This window comes from Pezoporus wallicus, unplaced genomic scaffold (genome assembly GCF_028554395.1).
Source record: "Pezoporus wallicus isolate ANWC-B61680 ecotype Strahan unplaced genomic scaffold, APGP_CSIRO_Pwel_v1 contig_13943, whole genome shotgun sequence".
NCBI lineage: Eukaryota > Metazoa > Chordata > Aves > Psittaciformes > Psittacidae > Pezoporus > Pezoporus wallicus.
Window position 1 is genome coordinate 14,140 of NW_026640783.1, and position 20,558 is coordinate 34,697.

General features: G+C 61.6%; 1 protein-coding gene across 1 annotated transcript in view; it reads right to left on the reverse strand.

Moving 5' to 3' along the window:
* Positions 1-20,558, reverse strand: part of HUWE1 (HECT, UBA and WWE domain containing E3 ubiquitin protein ligase 1) — a gene marked incomplete at its 3' end in the record, with an annotated part of 59,868 nt that overhangs the window by 12,716 nt on the left and 26,594 nt on the right. Inside the window, exons 42-67 of the mRNA XM_057420727.1 lie at positions 20,320-20,487; positions 19,416-19,558; positions 19,271-19,337; positions 18,478-18,686; positions 16,447-16,658; positions 15,398-15,577; positions 14,550-14,719; positions 13,530-13,666; positions 13,369-13,444; positions 13,148-13,246; positions 12,916-13,049; positions 12,100-12,271; positions 11,146-11,374; positions 10,272-10,450; positions 9,248-9,337; positions 8,073-8,224; positions 7,926-7,974; positions 6,891-7,109; positions 6,557-6,773; positions 6,327-6,460; positions 5,535-5,746; positions 4,443-4,731; positions 3,402-3,504; positions 2,107-2,722; positions 1,441-1,535; positions 893-1,308 (exon numbers count right to left, since the gene is read on the reverse strand). Coding sequence (XP_057276710.1) covers positions 893-1,308; positions 1,441-1,535; positions 2,107-2,722; positions 3,402-3,504; positions 4,443-4,731; positions 5,535-5,746; positions 6,327-6,460; positions 6,557-6,773; positions 6,891-7,109; positions 7,926-7,974; positions 8,073-8,224; positions 9,248-9,337; positions 10,272-10,450; positions 11,146-11,374; positions 12,100-12,271; positions 12,916-13,049; positions 13,148-13,246; positions 13,369-13,444; positions 13,530-13,666; positions 14,550-14,719; positions 15,398-15,577; positions 16,447-16,658; positions 18,478-18,686; positions 19,271-19,337; positions 19,416-19,558; positions 20,320-20,487 — 4,767 coding nt within the window. The remainder of the gene's footprint in view (positions 1-892; positions 1,309-1,440; positions 1,536-2,106; positions 2,723-3,401; positions 3,505-4,442; positions 4,732-5,534; positions 5,747-6,326; positions 6,461-6,556; positions 6,774-6,890; positions 7,110-7,925; positions 7,975-8,072; positions 8,225-9,247; positions 9,338-10,271; positions 10,451-11,145; positions 11,375-12,099; positions 12,272-12,915; positions 13,050-13,147; positions 13,247-13,368; positions 13,445-13,529; positions 13,667-14,549; positions 14,720-15,397; positions 15,578-16,446; positions 16,659-18,477; positions 18,687-19,270; positions 19,338-19,415; positions 19,559-20,319; positions 20,488-20,558) is intronic.

Sequence of the window (20,558 nt, forward strand, 5' to 3'; positions counted from 1 at the left end):
CCATGCTTCCATCCCCATGTTCCTAACTCCTCTGTCCCCATCCCCATCCTCCCATTCCCACCCATGTCCCTATCCCTGGTCTCATGTCCCCATCACAGCACCTCCACCCATGTCCCATGTCCTTAGCCCCATATCCCCATCCACATCCCTCCATCCCCATCCATATCCCCATTCCTATCCCCATCCACATCCCACCCATATCCCCATTCACATCCATGTTCCTCCATCCCCACCCATGTCCCCACCCCTCCATCCCCATCCATACCCCATTTCCACCCACGTCCCTCTATCCCCACCCATATCCCCATACCTATCCCCATTCCTCCATCCCACCCCATATCCCCGTCCCCACCCATATCCCTCCATCCCCACCCATACCCCCATTCCCACCCACGTCCCTCCATCCCCACCCGTATCCCCATACCTATCCCCATCCCTCCATCCCACCCATTTCCCCATCCCTACCCCTATCCCTCCATCCCCACCCATATCCCCATCCATCTCTCTCAATCCCCACCCATATCCCTATCTCCATCCCTCCATATCCCCATCCATATCCCCATCCCCATTCCCATCCTTCCATCCCCATCCATCTCTCTCAATCCCCACCCATATCCCTATCTCCATCCCTCCATATCCCCATCCATATCCCCATCCCCATTCCCATCCTTCCATCCCCATCCATCTCTCTCAATCCCCACCCATATCCCTGTCTCCATCCCTCCATATCCCCATCCATATCCCCATGCCCATTCCCATCCTTCCATCCCCATCCATCTCTCTCAATCCCCACCCATATCCCTATCTCCATCCCTCCATATCCCCATCCCCATTCCCATCCTTCCATCCCCATCCATCTCTCTCAATCCCCCCCATATCCCCACTCTCTCACCCCCAGCCGCAGCTCCCCCTCCCGCTGCCGCGTTCCCGGCGTTCCCGCTCTGCGCCGCCGGACTCCCCGGAGCCGCCCCGGCTCCCGTTGCGGCGGGGGCGTTTTGGGGGGCTCCTGCCCCCCCCTCAGCCCCTTTCCCACCTTCGGGAAGAGCGATGGAGATGAGGGACAGGAGCCGGAGCAGCTTCTCGGTGAGGAGGGCGCTGCGGCGGATGACGCCGTGGGACAGCATGTTCATGAGCTGGCCCAAGGGCGACGCTTCCAAGCCCATCCCCGTGGCCTCGGGCTCCGGCCCCCCACCCCCGGCGCCCGTTTTGGCCGAGCTCTTCCCTTTCCGGCTCACGTTCATGTTATCCAACTTCACCAAGAGGTCCCAGAAATCGGTGGAAAGGCTGCCGGAAGGGGGGGGGGGGGGAGGGGGCAGGGCGGGGGGAGGGGCCCCGGCAGAAGGGGGAGGGGGTGGGGGGGCGGGAGGGGCTTGGGAAGGGAGGGGGGGAAGTGGGGGGGGAGGAGGAGGAGGAGGAGGAGGAGGAGGAGGAGGGGGGGGGCAGGGGCTGCCCCCGGATTTGGGGGGGCCGCGTTCCCGCTCCGGCTCCGTGCTGGGATCCCGGCCCCGCTGCTGGGTGAAGTGGCTGGGAAAGACCTGGAAAAGGGAGGGGGGGAGGGTGGGCAGGGGGGTGGTGACCCCCCCTTCCCCCCCAAATGCAACCATAGCAACCACCCCCCACACACACAGTGTCCCCCAGGCACCCCCAAGGAGCTCAGTGTGGGGTTTGGGGGGCCCCACTTCTGCTTTGGGGACTGCCCCCACCTAAAGTGCACCCCAGACCCCCCAACCCCATCAAGGACTGTTTATACACCCCATACCATGCCCCAGAGCCCCCCAACCCCATCAGGGACCTTTCATGCACCCCATAACACACCCCAGACCCCCCAACCCCATCAGGGACCCTTTATACACCCCATACCATGCCCTGGACACCCCGAAGCCCATCAGGTACCCTTTATGCCCCCCCCCGACCCCCCAACACCCTCAGGTACCCTTTATGTACCCCAGCCCCCCCCAACCCCATGAAGGACTCTTGATGCACCCCATACCATGCCCCAGACCCCCCACCCCATCAGGGACCCTCTGTATACCCCATACCATGCCCCAGAGACCCCCCAACCCCATCAGGGACCCTTTACACCCCCCAGACCCCCCCTCCCTTCACCTTGGCCAGCTGGATGAGGGTGTCCAGGACGTGCCGGCACACGACGGGCGCTGCCTGCGGGTGGATGTGGACGGCGGAGCCGGCGGCGGCGCCGCCGCTGCCGCCACCGTGTTTCTCCGTGTGCTTCCTGCCGGGCACCCTTTGGATCTGGAAGATGTTGGTCCTGCATCCCAACGCCGCGTCCATGGAGACGGAGAGCCACGAGAGCTGCCCGGAGCTGCGCGCTTCCACGCGGTGCAGGAGGTCGAGAGCGCGGGGTTCGGTGGTACCGGTGGTGGTGGTGGTGGTGGTACCGGTGGTGGTGGTGGCGGCGGTGCTGCCGGGAGGGGTGGCTCGTGCGCGGCGCGGGCGCTCCTCCGGTGCCGGTGGGGCGCGGGGGGCCTCGAGGCAGAGCTCGCTCTCGCTGCTGCGCTGCAGGATGGAGAGGAGGCTCCGCACCACCCAGCCCCGCGTGGCCGCGTGGTAGCAGAGGTTGCGCAGGACGCGGTGCAGGCGGCTCGTGTTCAGCTTGGGCTCGTCCACGAAGAGCAGCACCAGGAGGCACGAGAGGGCTTCGTGGTCCAGGAGCAGGCGCCCGCGCAGGCGCAGCAGGTTGTCCACGTTGCCGGTTGAGGGTCTGAGATGGGAGGGGGAGAATGGGGAGGGAAGAAGGATTGAACCTGGATCAAGGCTGGATCAAATCAGGTTCAAGCCCAGACCAAATCAGGGTCAAATGAGCATCAAACCCAGCTCAAATCAGCTTCAAATCAGCATCAAGCCCAGCTCAAATCAGCTTCAAATCAGCATCAAACCCAGCTCAAATCAGCTTCAAATCAGCATCAAACCCAGCTCAAATCAGCTTCAAATCAGCATCAAACCCAGCTCAAATCAGGTTCAAGCCCAGCTCAAATCAGGATCAAACCCAGCTCAAATCAGCTTCAAATCAGGATCAATCCTAGATCAAACCCGGCTCAAAGCAGGATCAAACCCAGATCAAATCAGGTTCAAATCAAGCTCAAACCCAGCCCAAATCAGGCTCAAACCCAGCTCAAATCCGGATTAAGTTAGGCTGAAACCCAGCTCAAATCTGGATCAAATCAGGTTCAAACCCAGATCAAATCCAGATCAAACCCAACTCAAATCCGGATCAAATCAGGTTCAAACCCAGCTCAAATCCTGATCACATCAGGTTGAAATGAGGCTCAAATCCAGACCAAATCAGGCTCAAATCAGGTTCCAACCCAGCTCAAATCAGGCTCAAACCCAGCTCCAACCAGGTTCGAATTCAGCCCCAGTTTGGTGCCCCCACCCCGTACCTGCTGTGCCCGGCGGTGCCGCCCATGTGGAAGGTGCCCCCGCGCTGCACCGCCAGGCGCGTGTACTGCACCCCCCGGCTCCCGCTCAGGCGGCTCGTGAACGCTGCGGGGACACGGCAGTCAGCGGGAACGGCAGGGGAATGGGGATGGGGGGAATGGGAATGGGGGAGATGGGAATGGGGAGGATGGGAATGGGGATGGGGAATGGGGATGGGAATGGGATGGGAATGGGGATGGGAATGGGGAGGATGGGAATGGGGATGGGGAATGGGGATGGGGGGGATGGGAATGGGGATGGGGACTGGGGATGGGAATGGGATGGGAATGGGGATGGGAATGGGGAGGATGGGAATGGGGATGGGGAATGGGGATGGGAATGGGGATGGGAATGGGGATGGGAATGGGATGGGAATGGGGATGGGAATGGGGAGGATGGGAATGGGGATGGGGAATGGGGATGGGGGGGATGGGAATGGGGATGGGGAATGGGGATGGGAATGGGATGGGAAGAGGGGGAATGGGGGGGGAATGGGAATGGGGGGAATGGGAATGAGGGGAATGGGGGGGAATGGGATTGGGGGGAATGGGGGGGATGGGATTGGGGGGAATGGGAATGGGGAACGGGAATGGGGGGGGAATGGGAATAGGAAAAGGGGAGATTGGGAATGGGGGTAATGGGAATGGGAGTAGGGGGAATTGGAGGGGAATGGGAATTGGGAGGATTGGGAATGGGGTGAATGGGGGAGAATGTGAGGGGAAATGGGGGGGAATGGGAGGGGGAATGGGAGGGGGAATGGGAGTGGGAATGGGAGGGGGAATGGGGGGAAATGGGAGGGGGAAGGGGGAGAATGGGGGGGGAATAGGAAAGGGAATGGGAGGGGAATAGGGGGAAATAGGAGGGGAATGGGAGGGGAAATGGGGGGGGGGGAATGGGAGAGGGAACGGGAGGGGAACAGGAGGGAGAATGGGGGGAAATGAGAGGGGAATGTGGGGGGAATGAGGGGGGAATGGGGGTGTCGGTGCCCAGCGGCGCCTCCTCACCGGGGCTGCGCAGGATGGCGGAGAGCGCGGAGGTGCTGGAGTGGCCGAAGAGCCTCTCGTGCATGAGCTGGCGCTGGCGGGCCTCCTGCTCGCGGCGCAGCGCCTGCGCCTCGGCGGCGATGTCCGGGGGCATGACGGCCAGGACGCTGTCCTCCATGTCCTCGAGCACCGAGCGCCGCAGCTCCGACGGCAGCGTCTGGATGAACGTCACCGGGTCCATGGGCGCGTCCGAGCTCGTGGCCTGCGCCAGCTCCCGCCGCTGCTGCTCCGCGCGCTGCTGGGCCAGCACCTGCGGCAGGGAGGCGGCTCAGGATGGGGCCCTCCGGAGGCCACGCCCCCCCCCTTTAATACAAGCCCCGCCCCTTGAATAAGCTCCACCCCTTTAAGCCCCATCCCTTTGAATAAGCTCCATCTTTTTTAGGCCACATCATTTCTAAGCCCCACCCCTTTGAATAAACTCCACCCCTTTAAGCCCCATCCTTTATCATAAACCCCGCCCCTGTGTATAAGCTCTACCCCTTTAAGCCCCATCCTTTATCATAAACCCCGCCCCTGCGTATAAGCTCCACCCCTTTAAGCCCCATCCTTTAACATAAGCCCCATCCCTTCGTATAAACTCCATTTAAGCCCTCTCCTTTCATACAAGCTCCACCCCTAAATAAGCTCCACCCCTTTAAGCCCCATCCTTTAACACAAGCCATGCCCCTTTGTATAAGCTCCACTCCTTTGCGTAAGTGCCCCAATTATGCCCCATCCTTTCATGCAAGCCCCGCCCCTTTGAATAAGCTCCACCCCTGTAAGCACCACCCTTTTGTATAAGCTAAATCTCTGGATAAATCCCACGCCTTATATAAGCTCCACCCCTAGAATAGGCCACACCCCCTTAACCTCATCCTCATTTAGGCCCCGCCCTAGACGTGAAGCCCTACTCATTCCCCTTGGCCACACCAACCAATCCCCTTTCGTGGCCCCCGCATCGCCCAGCCCCCTCCCCTTAACCACACCCCTCCCGCAGGCCCCACCCCCTACACCCACCAATCCCCTTTCATACTCCCCCGTAGCCCCGCCCCCTTTTCCCGACGCCCCGCCCACCTCCTCCTGTATGGCCGGGGGTAGAGCCGCCAGGAACTCGGGGCTGACCTCGGTCAGGCCGGGATTGGCCACGACCGGGGGGGCGGGGCTTGGGGTGGGCGGGGCCCGGGCAGGGGGGCGGATCCCCAGCTGGTTCTGCAGCACTTCCCGGCGGATGTCATCCGGCAGCGCCGCCAGGAACGATGGATCCACCCCTTCCGGCAGGCTGATCCCTATGGGATACACATGGGATGTGCCATGGGGTCGGGGGGCACAGGATCCACCCCTTCCCTATGGGATACACATGGGATGTGCCATGGGGTCGGGGGGGCACAGGATCCATCCCCTCCCTATGGGATACACATGGGATGTGCCATGGGGTCGGGGGGCACAGGATCCACCCCTTCCCTATGGGATACACATGGGATGTGCTATGGGGTGGGGGGACACAGGATCCACCCCTTCCGGCAGGCTGATCCCTATGGGATACACATGGGATGTGCTATGGGGTGGGAGGACACAGGACCCACCCCATCCCTATGGGATACACATGGGATGTGCCATGGGGTGGGGGGCACAGAACCCACCCCATCCCTACGGGATACACATGGGATGTGCCATGGGGCAGGCAGACACAGGATCCACCCCTTCCCTATGGGATACACATGGGATGTGCCATGGGGTGGGAGGACACAGGACCCACCCCATCCCTATGGGATACACATGGGATGTGCCATGGGGTGGGAGGACACAGGACCCACCCCATCCCTATGGGATACACATGGGATGTGCCATGGGGTGGGGGGCACTGACCGGCCAGGGGGTCCTCCTCCTCGCTGCTGGTGGACGGCAGCGGCTCCTCCAGGATCCCTCGGGAATCGGCTCCCGAAATGGCCACGGCTGAATCCCGGGTGGAGGAACTCTCCGAGGACGAGGCCGGGGGCGAGCTTGGGGATGAGAAAGTTGGGGGGACACAACATCAGCTCTGGGGCACCCCAACCCTATAACGCCCCCCCTTTACTTCCCATAGGAAGGCTCTTCACCTGTCATCAGGGGGCTGAGCGGCGTCAGGGGGAGCCGGGGGTGGTCCTTGGGGGGTGCCGGGGGGGTTTTGGGGGGCTGCTGGAGGAGGGGGGGCACCCCCTGACTCTTCCAAGGTACAAGAAGCCAAACTCGAGGTGTCCATGGGGGATCCTTCCAGTTGGCTGCTCACGGCTGTCAGAGCATCCGAGTCCTCCGCTCGCTCCGGGGACAGTGATGCTAAGGGGGAAAACGGGGGGGATACATGAATAGAGACCCCCCCAACGTAAAGAGACCCCCCCAAATCGAGGACACCCCCAAAACCCAGAGATCATCCCCCTAAACCCAAGGACTTACTGATGGTGGGAGCGGGTGACAGCTCCATTTGAGTGGCTTCAGCATCCTGGGGGGGTCGCCCAGGTCCCCCCTCTTCATGGTCAGGGGGTTGGGGGGGGCGAGTGGGAATTTGGGGGGCTCCTCCCGAAGGAGGATCTGGGGGGGTCGGCGTCGGTTCCAACATCACCAATGTCCGGTGGGGACCGGGAGGGGGGGTCTCTCCCGTTGTCCCGCTGTGTTCTGGGATGGGGGACACACACACACATGTATAGGGATCAATGTCAGGGATACCCATAGAGCTTTATGGGACACACCCCCCCCCCCCCCCAGTAACACATCCTCTCCCCAATTTGGGCCATACAGACCCAAAACAAGATGGGGGGGGGGAGGAATCTGAGGCAACCCCCCCAGCACCACATTGTGCCCCCCCCACCCCCAATCATCAACCTCTTGGGATACTGAGGTAGGGATGCTCCAGAGCCCACCCCCCCCCCCCACATCCAAACCACCCCCATCATCACCCTCTGGGGATACTAGGGTAGGGATGCTCCAAACTCCCCCCTCCCCCATATCCAAACCACCCCCATTCTCGACATCCAACTGGATCCTAGGGATACTGGGGTAGGGGAAGGGATGCTCCAGAGCCCCCCCCATTCTCGACATCCAACTGGATCCTAGGGATACTGGGATAGGCAAAAGGATGCTCCAACACCCCCCCCCCCCACCATTCTCAACATCCAACTGGATCCTAGGGATACTGGGGTAGGGGAAGGGATGCTCCAGAGCCCCCCCCCCCCGCCCCATTGATGTGTGACCCCCCCCCTCCCAAAGCCCAAGGGGGGGCCCCGTGCTCCGGCGGCGGGCGCGCGCCCCGCGAGGAAGACAGTAGACTGTATAGTTATCTCCGAGACGGGGGTGTGACCCTCCAACTATACAATCTACTACCTCAACCCGCGGGGTGCCAGGTCAAGGGGATTAAAGGGGGGGGGGGGACACAGGGATTTGGGATTGGGGGGGGGTCATCCGGATACACTGGGAATGAATGGAAGGAGTTACCTGGGGGGGTGACGTCGGCGGCGGCGGTGGCGGCTTTGGAGGCCACGTCCTGTAGGTGATGGAGATAGGAGGTGGAAGGGGGGGTGTAAAAAGGGACCCCCCCCCAATGGGTGTAAGGGGGTGTGGGATGGGTTAGGAGCCCCTCACCTGGGTGTCAGCCCCTTCCTTGTCCTCAGGGCCCCCCCGCTCGGTGCCTTTGGCTTCCTCCTCGGCCGCTTGGCGCCGGCGCTTCTCGCGCCGCTCGTCCAGCTCCTCGTCCCGCAGCGCTTCGAGGCGGGCCAGGATGGGGACCTTCACCACTGGGGGGGGGGACACGAAGAGGGGAGGGGGGTTTGGGGGTGCTGGGACACACAGAGGGGTGCAGGGACCCCGAGAGCACCAAAGTGATGGAGGTGGAGGGGTCCCTGGGTGAGTGGTTGAGGTGGGGGGGGAGGTTTGGGGACCGCGTGGGGATGCAGAGAGCGCCAGGTGATGGAGCTGGATGGGATGTGGGGGTGCTGAGGGTACGGGGAGGTGGTGCTGCTGGTTACTGCTGGTGTGGGGGTGTCGGGATGCTGATGGGGATGGTGGTTTGGGGGGACAATGGGGGGTATTGGGGACCCTGCTAATGGTACTGGAGGGATCCCCAGCTGCGTGCGGGTGGCGGTGGGAATAGGGTGGTGATGGTGATGGAGGTTTGGGGGATCCATGGGGGATGCTGTGGGAATGGAGGAGTGATGGTGATGGAGGTTTAGGGGAGCCACTGTGGACAATGAGGGGTATTGGGGACCCCCACAGTGGTGGGGACATCATGGGGACCCTGCTAATGGTACTGGAGGGATCCTTAGCTGGGTGCTGATGGTGCTGGGAATAGGGCGGTGAAGGTGACGGTGGTTTGGGGGATACATGGAGGTGAATGGGAGGGGTACTGGGGACCCCACAGTGGTGGGGACACCATAGGGACCCTACTAATGGTACTGGAGGGATCCCCAGCTGGGTGTTGGTGGGAATAGAGGGGTGATGTTGATGGTGGTTTAGGGGACACATGAGGGACAGTGGGGGGGTATTGGGGACCCTTCTAATGGTACTGGAGGGATCCCCAGCTGGGTGTTGGTGGGAATAGAGGGGTGATGGTGGTTTGGGGGATCCATGGAGGTCAATGGGAGGGGTATGGGGGATCCCACAGTAGTGGGGACATCATGGGGACCCTGCTAATGGTACTGGCGGGATCCCCAGCTGGGTGTTGGTGGTGCTGGGAATAGAGGGGTGATGGTGAGGGTGGTTTGGGGGCCCCATGGGGATGCTGTGGGGGCAATGGGGCCACTGGGGCCGGGGGGGCTCACCCGAGACACAGTCGTGCATGCTCTCAGCATCCAGCACCTTGCACTCCTCGGTCCAGCGCGTCAGGGCCGTGGGGATGCTGGAGAGGGTCCCTGCAGCGCATGGGGGGAGATGGGTGAGCCCCTCGGCCAGGCCACACCCCCCCCGCTATCCCTGCACCCTATTGGTTAGATGGGGGCGTGTGGCTCCACCTCCTGCATAAACCAACCATTAGACCACACCCCCTTCCCTCCAGGTAAATTCTATCCCTGCATCCTATTGGTTTGGGCTGTGTGTGACCACGCCCCCTCAAACCACACCCCTTTATATAGGTCCCAATCCTCTTTTCCTGTATCCCATTAGGTTTATGGGGTGACTCTGACCACGCCCCCTTTACGGTCCATCGCCTTTCCTGCAAGTCCACCCTCTCTCCCTGCATCCCATTGGTTCAAGGCTGTGTTTGACCACGCCCCCTTCCAGACCACGCCCCTTTTGCCCCCACCCCTTACCTCCAAGCCCATCTTTTCCTGCATCCGATTTGTCTACGGCTGCTTTTGACCACACCCCCTTTCCCCAATCCCCACCCCCTTCCCCTGCATCCCATTGGTTTAGGGCTGGTTTTGACCGTGCCCCCTTCCAGACCACGCCCTCGTTCGGCTCCTCCCCTTTCCCCTAAGCCCCGCCTTCCTTTCTCCAAGCCCATCTGACCCTGCATCCGATTGGTTCAGGGGTCCGTTTCACCACGCACCCCTTCCAGACCATACCCCTTTAGGCTCCACCCCTTTTCGCCAAGCCCATCTTTCCCTGCATCCCATTGGTCCAGGGCTGCGTTTGACCACACCCTTTTCCTCCCAGCCCATTTTTCCCTGCATCCCATTGGTTCAGGGGGCCATTTGACCACGCCCCCTTCCCCCCCTTCCTCTGAGCCCTGCATCCCTTCCTCCAACCCATTGGTCCAGGGCTGCGTTTGACCACACCCCCTTCCTCCAAGCCCATCTTTCCCATTGGTTCAGGGCTCCATCTGACCACGCCCCCTCCCCTACTCGCCTGCCTGGCTGCCGGTGCTGCCCTGCTCATGGAAGAAGTCGTCGAGGAGCTCGTCGTCGGAGCGGGCGATGATGTGCACGTCCTCATTGCCCACCAGGAGCCGGGCCCGGCCCCGGCTCTGCAGCGGGAGGCTGCTGCTCAGCTGCAGGATGTCGGCCGCGGCCGAGGGGCCCAGCAGCCTGCGGGGAGGGAGCCGGGAAGCCTCAGGACATGGAAGGGGAGGGTGGGGGATATGGGGCTAGGGAGGAGGGGGGGGGCGTTGGGGGGGATGCAAGGAAGGGGATACAGGGGGTGCTGGGGGAAGGGGGGAAGTGGGGGTTCACTTGGAACTAAGGGGGGGTTGGTGTGTCATCGCTCAATGGTATAGGACGGGGGTGGTTGGGTCCCCATTGCTCACTGCTGCAGAATGAGGGGTGGGTTGGGGGTCCCAATGGGGGTCTCTATGGGGGTTCCTATGTGGTGACCCCCACTCACTGCTGGAGGTTGAGGGGTGGGTTGGGGGTCCCTATGGGGTGACCCCCACTCACTGCTGCAGGATGAGGGGGGGGTTGGGGTTCCCTATGGGGTCGGTGCTGTGTCCATCACTCACCGCTGCAGGATGAGGGGCGGGTTGGGGGTTCCCTATGGGGTCGGTGCTGTGTCCACCACTCACCGCTGCAGGATGAGGGGCGGGTTGGGGGTCCCTATGGGGATCTCTATGGGGTTCCCTATGGGGTCGGTGCTGTGTCCATCACTCACCGCTGCAGGATGAGGGATGGGTTGGGGGTCCCTATGGGATCGGTGCTGTGTCCACCACTCACCGCTGCAGGATGAGGGGCGGGTTGGGGGTCCCTATGGGGTTCCCTATGGGGTCGGTGCTGTGACCACCACTCACCGCTGCAGGATGAGGGGCGGGTTGGGCTGGCGGGCGCCGGGGTAGTGCACGTGGATGGTGTGGCCGGCGTTGGCCGTGAGCTGCCGCAGCGTGCGCTGGCTGCGGCCCAGGCCCTGCGCCAGGCGCGTGGTGGCGGCGCCGGTGCCCAGCGCCAGGGCCCCGTGCTCAGCGTGGCGAACCAGGAGCGGGTGGCTGGCGGGGATGTTCCCCGGTGACGGCGGGATGTCGGCTGCGGGAGAGCAGGGGGGGGGTTAGGAAGGGGGGGGATATGGGGGGGTATGGGGGTGTATGGGGCGATATGGGGTGGATATGGGGGGTATTGGGGGGATATAGGGGGGATATTGGGTGATATGGGGAGGGTATTGGAGGATATGAGGGGATAGGGAGAGGGTATGGGGAGGATATGTGGGGGTACGGAGGGGATATGGGGGAGAAATGGGAGGGATATGGGGGGTGTGGGGGGATATGGGGAGATATGGTGGGGTATGGAATGGATAAGGGGGGGATATGGGGGTGTATGGTGGGATATGGAGCGGTATGGGGAGGATATGGGGGGTATGGGAAGGTATGAAGGGATATGGGGAGTATAAGGGGAGCATATGGGGAGATATGGAGGATATGGGAGGGTAGGGAGGATATGGGGGAGGAATGGCGGGAATATGGGGATTATATGGGGGGATATGGTGGAGATATGGAGGGGATATGGGGGGGTATGAGGCAGATATAGGGAAGATATGGGGGATAGGGTGGCGATATGGGAGGGTACAGGCGGTATGGGGGGATATGGGATGCCAATGATGGGGATACGGAGCATCAGAAATGATGGGGGGGGGGATCAGAAGCACCCTGACACCCCTATGCTGCTGGGTATGAGGGTGAAGAATGGGGGGGGTGCAGTGGGGGAGGATGAACCCCTTCTTACCCCCACCCCCCCCCCGCCCCCCCCCGCCGTACTGGGGCTGGAGAACATGTTATCGAACTCGATGATGAGGTCATCGTCGCGATCGAAGCGCTCGAAGCGCACCAGGGGCGAGGCGTTCATGTCGGGATAGTCCTCGTCCAGCTCCATCTCGGAGCCGTCGTCGTCGTCCTCCTCCTCCTCCCCTTCCTCCCCTTCCTCGTCGTCCTGCGGGGAACAGCCCCCAGGGCCGGAGTGGGGGGTTAAATGGGGGGAGCCTGACCCAAAATGGGGAGATCTTGACTCAAAGTGGGGGGATCTTGACTCAAAATGGGGAGATCTTGACTCAAAATAGGGAGCTCTTGACTCAAAGTGGGGGTATCTTGACCCAAAATAGGGGGATCGTGACCTAAAATGGGGAGATCTTGACCCAAAATGGGGAGATCTTGACCCAAAATGGGGGAATCTTGACCCAAAATGGGGAGATCTTGTCCCAAAATGGGGGGATCTTGACCCAAAATAGGGGGATCGTGACCTAAAATGGGGAGATCTTGATCCAAAATGGGGAGATGTTGATCCAAAATGGGGAGATCTTGACCCAAAATGGGGAGATCTTGACCCAAAATGGGGTGACCTTGACCCAAAATGGGGAGATGTCAATCCAAAATGGGGAGATTCTGATCAATAATAGGGGGATCTTGACCCAGAATAGGGGTATCCAGACCCGAAACGAGGGTATTTTGACCCAAAAATTGGGGTACTCAGGCCCTAAATCGCAGCCCTGGAGCTGAAATGGGGGCCCCTGACCCCAAAATGAGGGGATCTTGACCCAAACCAGGGGTAAAAACCCCAAGCCAACCCCACTGCCCCACCTGATCGTCCTCATCTTCCTCCTCTTCCTCCTCCTCCTCATCCTGGCTGTCATCCTCATCCTCATTGCTGCCGCTGCTGTCCTCCTCCTGCGTGTGCTCCTCCTCATCCTCGGGATCCAGGATGTTCATGGAATCTATGGGATGGGCAGCGGGGGGCAATAGGAAACACCCCCAAGGCCCCTTTATGCCCCCCCCCCCCCAAAACCTTGGGGGTCCCCTATGGGACACCCACCTTCCCTATTGGCCTGGAGCGTGGAGGCTTGGCTGAGGTTGGAGGGAGCCTCATCCATGAGCACATCCTCTTGGGATTCATCCTCACCGGAGCGGCTCACTTGGAAAGGGGGGGGGGAATCACCATCAGGGGGGCACCCATAAGTGTGTGGGGGGATCCCTGTTATAAGGGACACCCCATTTTGGGTGCTAAATGGGGGGGGGGGGGGGGGGGTGTCTCACCGATGATGGTGCTGTTCCCAGCGGCTCCATCCCGCTCCAGTAGCTCATCAATGAGATCTTCCAGTTCATTTTCCACCTTATGGGGGGGGGGGGATATGGAGAGGTTTTGGGGTGCTGGGGGGTGGGGTTGGGGGTGCAGGGGGTGGGGGTTGGGCTCTCACCTGCATCTCCTGGGTGCTGAGCCCCTCGGGCTGCCCCCCGGGGTCACCTTCGGCCTCCCCGTCCATGTCCCCATCGGCTGCCTCCGCCTGCGTCACCTCCGCGTCCTCCTCGGGGGGCTCGGGGTCCCCGGGGTCCCCTTTAATATGGGGGGGGGGGGGGGGTGTTAAAGTGGGGGTCGGGGGGAGGGGGAGGTGCCCCCCCAGGGTGGGTTATGGGGGGATATGGGGGGTTAAGGGAGATGAGGAGGAGGGAAAGGGGAAGTTGGGGGATAGAAGGGAGGGGGGGACACATGAAAGATGGGGGGGGACATGAACAGAGGGGGAGATCATTGGGGGGGGGGGGGCTTTGGAATACAGGGGGGGTGCCCTGGGGTGCTATGTGGCACCATTGGGTGCTGTTGGGGCACTACAGGATGCAGGTCAGGTGCCATGGGGCACTGTGGGGCTGCTATGGGGTGGGCTGGGGTGCAGTGCGGGTGTCAGGGGGTGCAACGGGATGCACTGGGGGTGCTATGGGGTGCAGTGGAGGTGCCATAGGGCACCATAGGTGCTACAGGGGCACCACAGGCACTATGAGGACGCCATAGGTGCTATGGCAGCACCACGGGTGCTATGGGGACACCATGGGCGCTATGGGGGCTCCATGGGTGCTATGGGGACACCATGGGGACACCATGGGTGATATGGGGACACCATGGGGGCACTATGGGCTCTATAGGGGCTCCATGGGCGCTATGGGACACCATGGGCGCTATGGGGGTTTCATGGGTGCTATGGGGACACCACGGGCACTATGAGGACGCCATGGGGACACCATGGGTGCTATGGGGACACCATGGGCGCTATGGGGACACCATGGGTGCTATGGGGGTACACCATGGGCGCTATGGGGACACCATGGGGACACCATGAGTGCTATGGGGACACCATGGGCGCTATGGGGGTACACCATGGGGACACCATGAGTGCTATGGGGACACCACGGGCGCTATGGGGACACCATGGGCGCTATGGGGGTACCTCCATCGGGGGGGGCAGCGCCGCTGTCCCGGGCCCCGCCGCCACCCTCGGCCTTGCTCTTGCTGGACGAGCCCTTGGTGCCGAAGAGGCTCCCGCTGGGCTGGTTCACGATGCGCGAGAGCGTCTCCAAGGGCTTCAGCGCCGCGTTCACCGTGTTCGCCATGTTGGGGCTGGGGGGAGAGGGGGGCACCACTGAGCCCCCACAGCCGCAGGGAGCCCCCCAAAGCCACCCCGGCCCGTTGAGAGCAAGCACAGCCCCTTGAGAGCCAGCAGAACCCAGCAAGAGCCCCCCAAACCCCATTAGAACCCCTTGAGATAGCCCCAAGACCCCATCACAACCCCTTGAGCACCCACCATAATCCATCAAGACCCCCCAAAACCCCATTACAACCCATCAAGACCCCCCCAAGACCCATCGTAAGCCCCCAAGACCCCATCACAACCCCTTGAGATCCCACCATAACCCATGAATACCCCCCAAAAACCCATTACGACCCATGAATACTCCCCCAAACCCAACTGCAACCCATCGAGACCCCCCCAAGACCCATCACAACCCATCAATACCAAACCAAAACCCATCACAGCCCCTTGAGGCCCCCCCCAGGACCCCATCAAACCCCCTTGAGATTCCACCATAACCCATCAATACCCCTCATAACCCCATAATGGGGGGATCTTGACCCAAAATGAGGGGATCTTGACTCAAACTGGGGGTATCTTGACCCAGACTGGGGGTATCTTGACCCAAACCAAGGGGATCTTGACCCAAAATGAGGGGATCTTGACCCAAACTGGGGGGATCTTGATCCATAACAAGGGGATCTTGCCCCAAAGAGGGGGTGCACCTGGATAGGTCGAGGCTGTGGGGCACCCTGGCCAGGTCGTTGACCAAGCCCTTCTTGAGGAAGAGGCGGATGATGTTGTTCATGCCGTTGTGCTGCGTCTTGGTGGCGCTGCTGTAGAAGCTGGAGGTGGTGGGGCAGGACTCCATGATGGTGCTGATGATGCACATGACGGCCTGGAGCCTGTGGGGGGGGAGATGTGGGGGTCACGTCAGCCCCATAGAGGAGATGACGTCAGCCCCATGGAGGAAATGTCAGCCCCATGGAGGAGACGTCAACCCAATGGAGGAGACGTCAGCCCCACGGAGGAGACGTCAGCCCCATGGAAGAGACAACTCCATGCAGAAGATGTCAATCTCATGGAAGAGACATCAGCCCCATGGAGGATACAGCCCCATGGAGGAGACAATCCTATGGCATCCCCATGGTACCCCCACCACCACGAGGTCTCTGGTGTCCCCATAGCATCCCTATGGCATCCCCATGGGACCCCCACCACCACGAGGTCTCTGGTGTCCCCATAGCATCCCTATGGTACCCCCCCCACCACGAGGTCTCTGGTGTCCCCATAGCATCCCTATGGCATCCCCATGGGACCCCCACCACCACGAGGTCTCTGGTGTCCCCATAGCATCCTTATGGCATCCCCATGGGATCCCCACCACCACAAGGTCTCTGGTGTCCCCATAGCATCCCTATGGCAACCCCATGGTACCGCCACCACCACGAGGTCTCTGATGTCCCCATAGCATCCCTATGGCATCCCCACCACCACGAGGTCTCTGGTGTCCCCATAGCATCCCTATGGCATCCCCATGGTACCGCCACCACCACGAGGTCTCTGGTGTCCCCATAGAATCCCTATGGCATCCCCATGGTACCGCCACCACCACAAGGTCTCTGGTGTCCCCATAGCATCCCTATGGCATCCCCATGGTACCGCCACCACCACAAGGTCTCTGGTGTCCCCATAGCATCCTTACGGCAACCCCACCACCACGAGGCCTCTGGTGTCCCCATAGCATCCCTATGGCATCCCCCTGGCCCCATACCGGGCGTGCTTCTCGGTGCTCTCGGCCATGGCGAGGGCCCGGCCCAACGCCGCCTTCACCTCGTTGACCAGCGCCACCTGCGCATCGGTGCCGGTGCCGGCGGCTGCCAGGCTGGCCAGGAAGAGCCGCGCCAGCGCCGGGGTGTCCTTGTCCTCCACGTTGGGCGTGTGCGGCAGGAGGTGGTCCAGCACGAAGGCCAGAACGCTGCAGTCCTGGGGGGGGGACAGGAACCTCTATGGGGCACTGGGAGATTGTATGGGGGGGACAGGAACCTCTATGGGGCACTGGGAGATTGTATGGGGGGGACAGGAACCTCTATGGGGCACTGGGAGGTTGTATGGGGGGGACAGGAACCTCTATGGGGCACTGGGAGGTTGTATGGGGGAGACAGGAACCTCTATGGGGCACTGGGAGATTGTATGGGGGAGACAGGAACCTCTATGGGGCACTGGGAGGTTGTATGGGGGGGGACAGGAACCTCTATGGGGCACTGGGAGATTGTATGGGGGAGACAGGAACCTCTATGGGGCACTGGGAGGTTGTATGGGGGAGACAGGAACCTCTATGGGGCACTGGGAGGTTGTATGGGGGGGACAAGGGAACCTCTATGGGGCACTGGGAGGTTGCATGGGGGGGACAAGGGAACCTCTATGGGGCACTGGGAGATTGTATGGGGGGGACAGGAACCTCTATGGGGCACTGGGAGGTTGTATGGGGGGGACAGGAACCTCTATGGGGCACTGGGAGGTTGTATGGGGGAGACAGGAACCTCTATGGGGCACTGGGAGATTGTATGGGGGAGACAGAAACCTCTATGGGGCACTGGGAGGTTGTATGGGGGGGACAAGGGAACCTCTATGGGGCACTGGGAGGTTGCATGGGGGGGACAGGAACCTCTATGGGGCACTGGGAGGTTGTATGGGGGGGACAGGAACCTCTATGGGGCACTGGGAGATTGTATGGGGGGGGACAAGGGAACCTCTATGGGGCACTGGGAGGTTGTATGGGGGGGACAAGGGAACCTCTATGGGGCACTGGGAGGTTGCATGGGGGGGACAAGGGAACCTCTATGGGGCACTGGGAGGTTGTATGGGGGGGACAAGGGAACCTCTATAGGGCGGACAACGGAACCCCTACAGGGGCATTTGGAGCTCCTATAGGGGGAACAGGGGAACCTCAATGGGGGGACAGGGGAACCTCTATAGGGTGCAACAAAAGATCACAGCGTGTGAGGTGAGAGACACCTCGACACACACAGTGACAGGGACCCCATAGCACAGGGTGACAAAGGAACCTCCTATATGGGGTGACACCTCGACACACATGGTGACAGGGACCCCATAGCACAGGGTGACAAAGGAACCTCCGATATGGGGTGACACCTTGACACACATGGTGACAGGGACCCCATAGCACAGGGTGACAAAGGAACCTCCTATATGGGGTGACACCTTGACACACATGGTGACAGGGACCCCATAGCACAGGGTGACAAAGGAACCTCCGATATGGGGTGACACCTTGACACACATGGTGACAGGGACCCCATAGCACAGGGTGACAAAGGAACCTCCGATATGGGGTGACACCTCGACACACATGGTGACAAGGACCCCATAGCACAGGGTGACAAAGGAACCTCCTATATGGGGTGACACCTTGACACACATGGTGACAGGGACCCCATAGCACAGGTGACAAAGGAACCTCCTATATGGGGTGACACCTTGACACACATGGTGACAGGAACCCCATAGCACAGGGTGACAAAGGGACCTCCTATATGGGGTGACACCTTGACACACATGGTGACAGGGACCCCATAGCACAGGTGACAAAGGAACCTCCTATATGGGGTGACACCTTGACACACATGGTGACAGGGACCCCATAGCACAGGGTGACAAAGGGACCTCCTATATGGGGTGACACCTTGACACACATGGTGACAAGCAACCCCATAGCACAGGGTGACAAAGGACCCTCTTCTGTCCCTATGGGGTGCGTGGGGGGGGCGTCCCTTGCCGTCACCTCCTTGATGAGCTCGCTCTGCCCCACGGTGTAGCTGTAGTTGGCGATGAGGGTGGCGATGCCCACGTAGGAGCGCACGAGCTCGGCCAGCAGCCTCAGGATGGTGGACGTGGGCATCAGGGGCTTGGAGGCCTTCCCCCGCTGCCGCTCCTCACCCCGCTCCCCATCCTTCTCCTTCCGCCCTTCCCGGCCTTCCTCGGGGCTGGCTGCTGGGGGGGACACAGGGGGGAAGAGCGTTGGGGGGGGGGAATGGGATGGGATGGAGAGGGGGAAGGTCAGGAAGGTGTTGGAGGGCTCAGGGCTATGGGGCAGGGAGGGATGGGGAGGGGGGTCAGAGGCATGGAGGACACAGGGGGGCTCAGGGATGTGGGGGGGGGACGTTGGGGGGCTTTGGGATATAGAGGAATGGGATGGGCGGTTAGGGGCATGGAGGACACTGGGGGGGGGTCAGGGATGGGGGGGGACGTTGGGGGGCTTGGGGATGTGGGGGGCTTTGAGATATGGAGGGATGGGGAGGGGGGTCAGAGACATGGAGGACATTGGGGGGGGCTCAGGGATGTGGGGGGCACGTTGGGGGACTTAGGGATGTGGGGGGGACGTTGGGGGGCTTTGGGACATGGAGGGGATGCTGGGGGGGTTAAGGATGCAATGGGGATGGGGATGCAGAAGGGACGGGGGGGGCCTCGGGATGTAAAGGGGACGTGGGGAAGATGGGATATGGGGGGGGTGGGGGGTGACTGGGGACATGGGGGTGCCACTGGGGGGGGGGGGGGTACCAGAGGGACACCGCTACCTTCCCCCTGCGGCGTCCCCGATGGCGGCGTCTCCGCGGCAGCTCCATCAGCACCAAAGACCTGAGCCTGGGGGAGCCAAGGGGGGGACATCAGACCTTGGGGACCCCCCAACACCCCCAAACCCCCCCCCAAGACCCCACTGACGTTGATGGCGAAGCCGGAGGGGGGGTCGAAGTCGCCGGGCTGGCGCGTGAGGCTCCGGTACTGCTGGTAGACGTCGTCGCCGATGTCCGACAGCAGCTGGCTCACCTCCGAGGGTGCCGCGCTCTTGGGGTCCCCCTTGTCCCCTATGGGGGTGCAGGGGCCCAAGGGTGAGTGGGGGATGAGGAAAGCCTTGGGGATACCCCCATTGCCTGCATCCCATGGGGGGCATCCTGATTCAGACACCCCAATTCTTCCTCCCCCCTATATGGGCAACCCAGCCCTATAGACACCCCAATTCTTCCTCCCCCTATGGGACTTCCAATTCCTATAGGGTCACCCTATTTCTTATAGACACCCCAATCCCTAGGGACACCCCAATTCTTCCCCCATATGGGCACCCCAAGTCCTATATGGGCACCCTATTCATTAGACACCCCAATTCCCCTCTATGTGCACCCCAATCCCTAGGGGCACCCCAATTTCCCTCCCCATATGAGCACCTCAATTCCTATATGTGCCGTGCCCCCTACTCCTTATAGACACCCCAATTCCCCCCTATGTGCACCCACTCCCTAGGGCCACCCCAGTTCTCCACCCCCATATGGGCACCCTACTCCTTGTCGACACCCCAATTCCCCTCTATGCGCACCCCACTCCCTAGGGCCACCCCAATTCCCCTCTATGTGCACCCCACTCTGCGGGGAAACCCCAACTCCCCCCCATAGGTGCACCCCAGCCCCACATCCCCTATAGAACACCCCCCCATCCAACTCCCCCTTCACCCTCCATCCTCCACCCCTCTACTCCCACTCCCCACCGGGTGTGTACAACCCCAAACGGGGGTGCTGAACCCGCACTAAGGGGTGCGTTAGCACCCATGGGTGCCCCCCCCCGCCCCACATACCCTCCTCGGGGGCATGGTAGGCTGCCAGGGCATTGAGCATGTCGTAGATGACGTCCTTGATGGGCTCGGGGATGACGGGCAGCGCCGAGGGCTTCACCGGCGTCGTCTTCACCAACTGCACCGCGTTGGGGCCTTTGATGCGCAGGTTCTCGAACTCATCATCCGAGGCTGGGGGGGGACAAAGGGGGGGTCAAGGGGGGGGGAAAGGGAGTGGGGGGGCCCTATGGGGTCGCACTGTG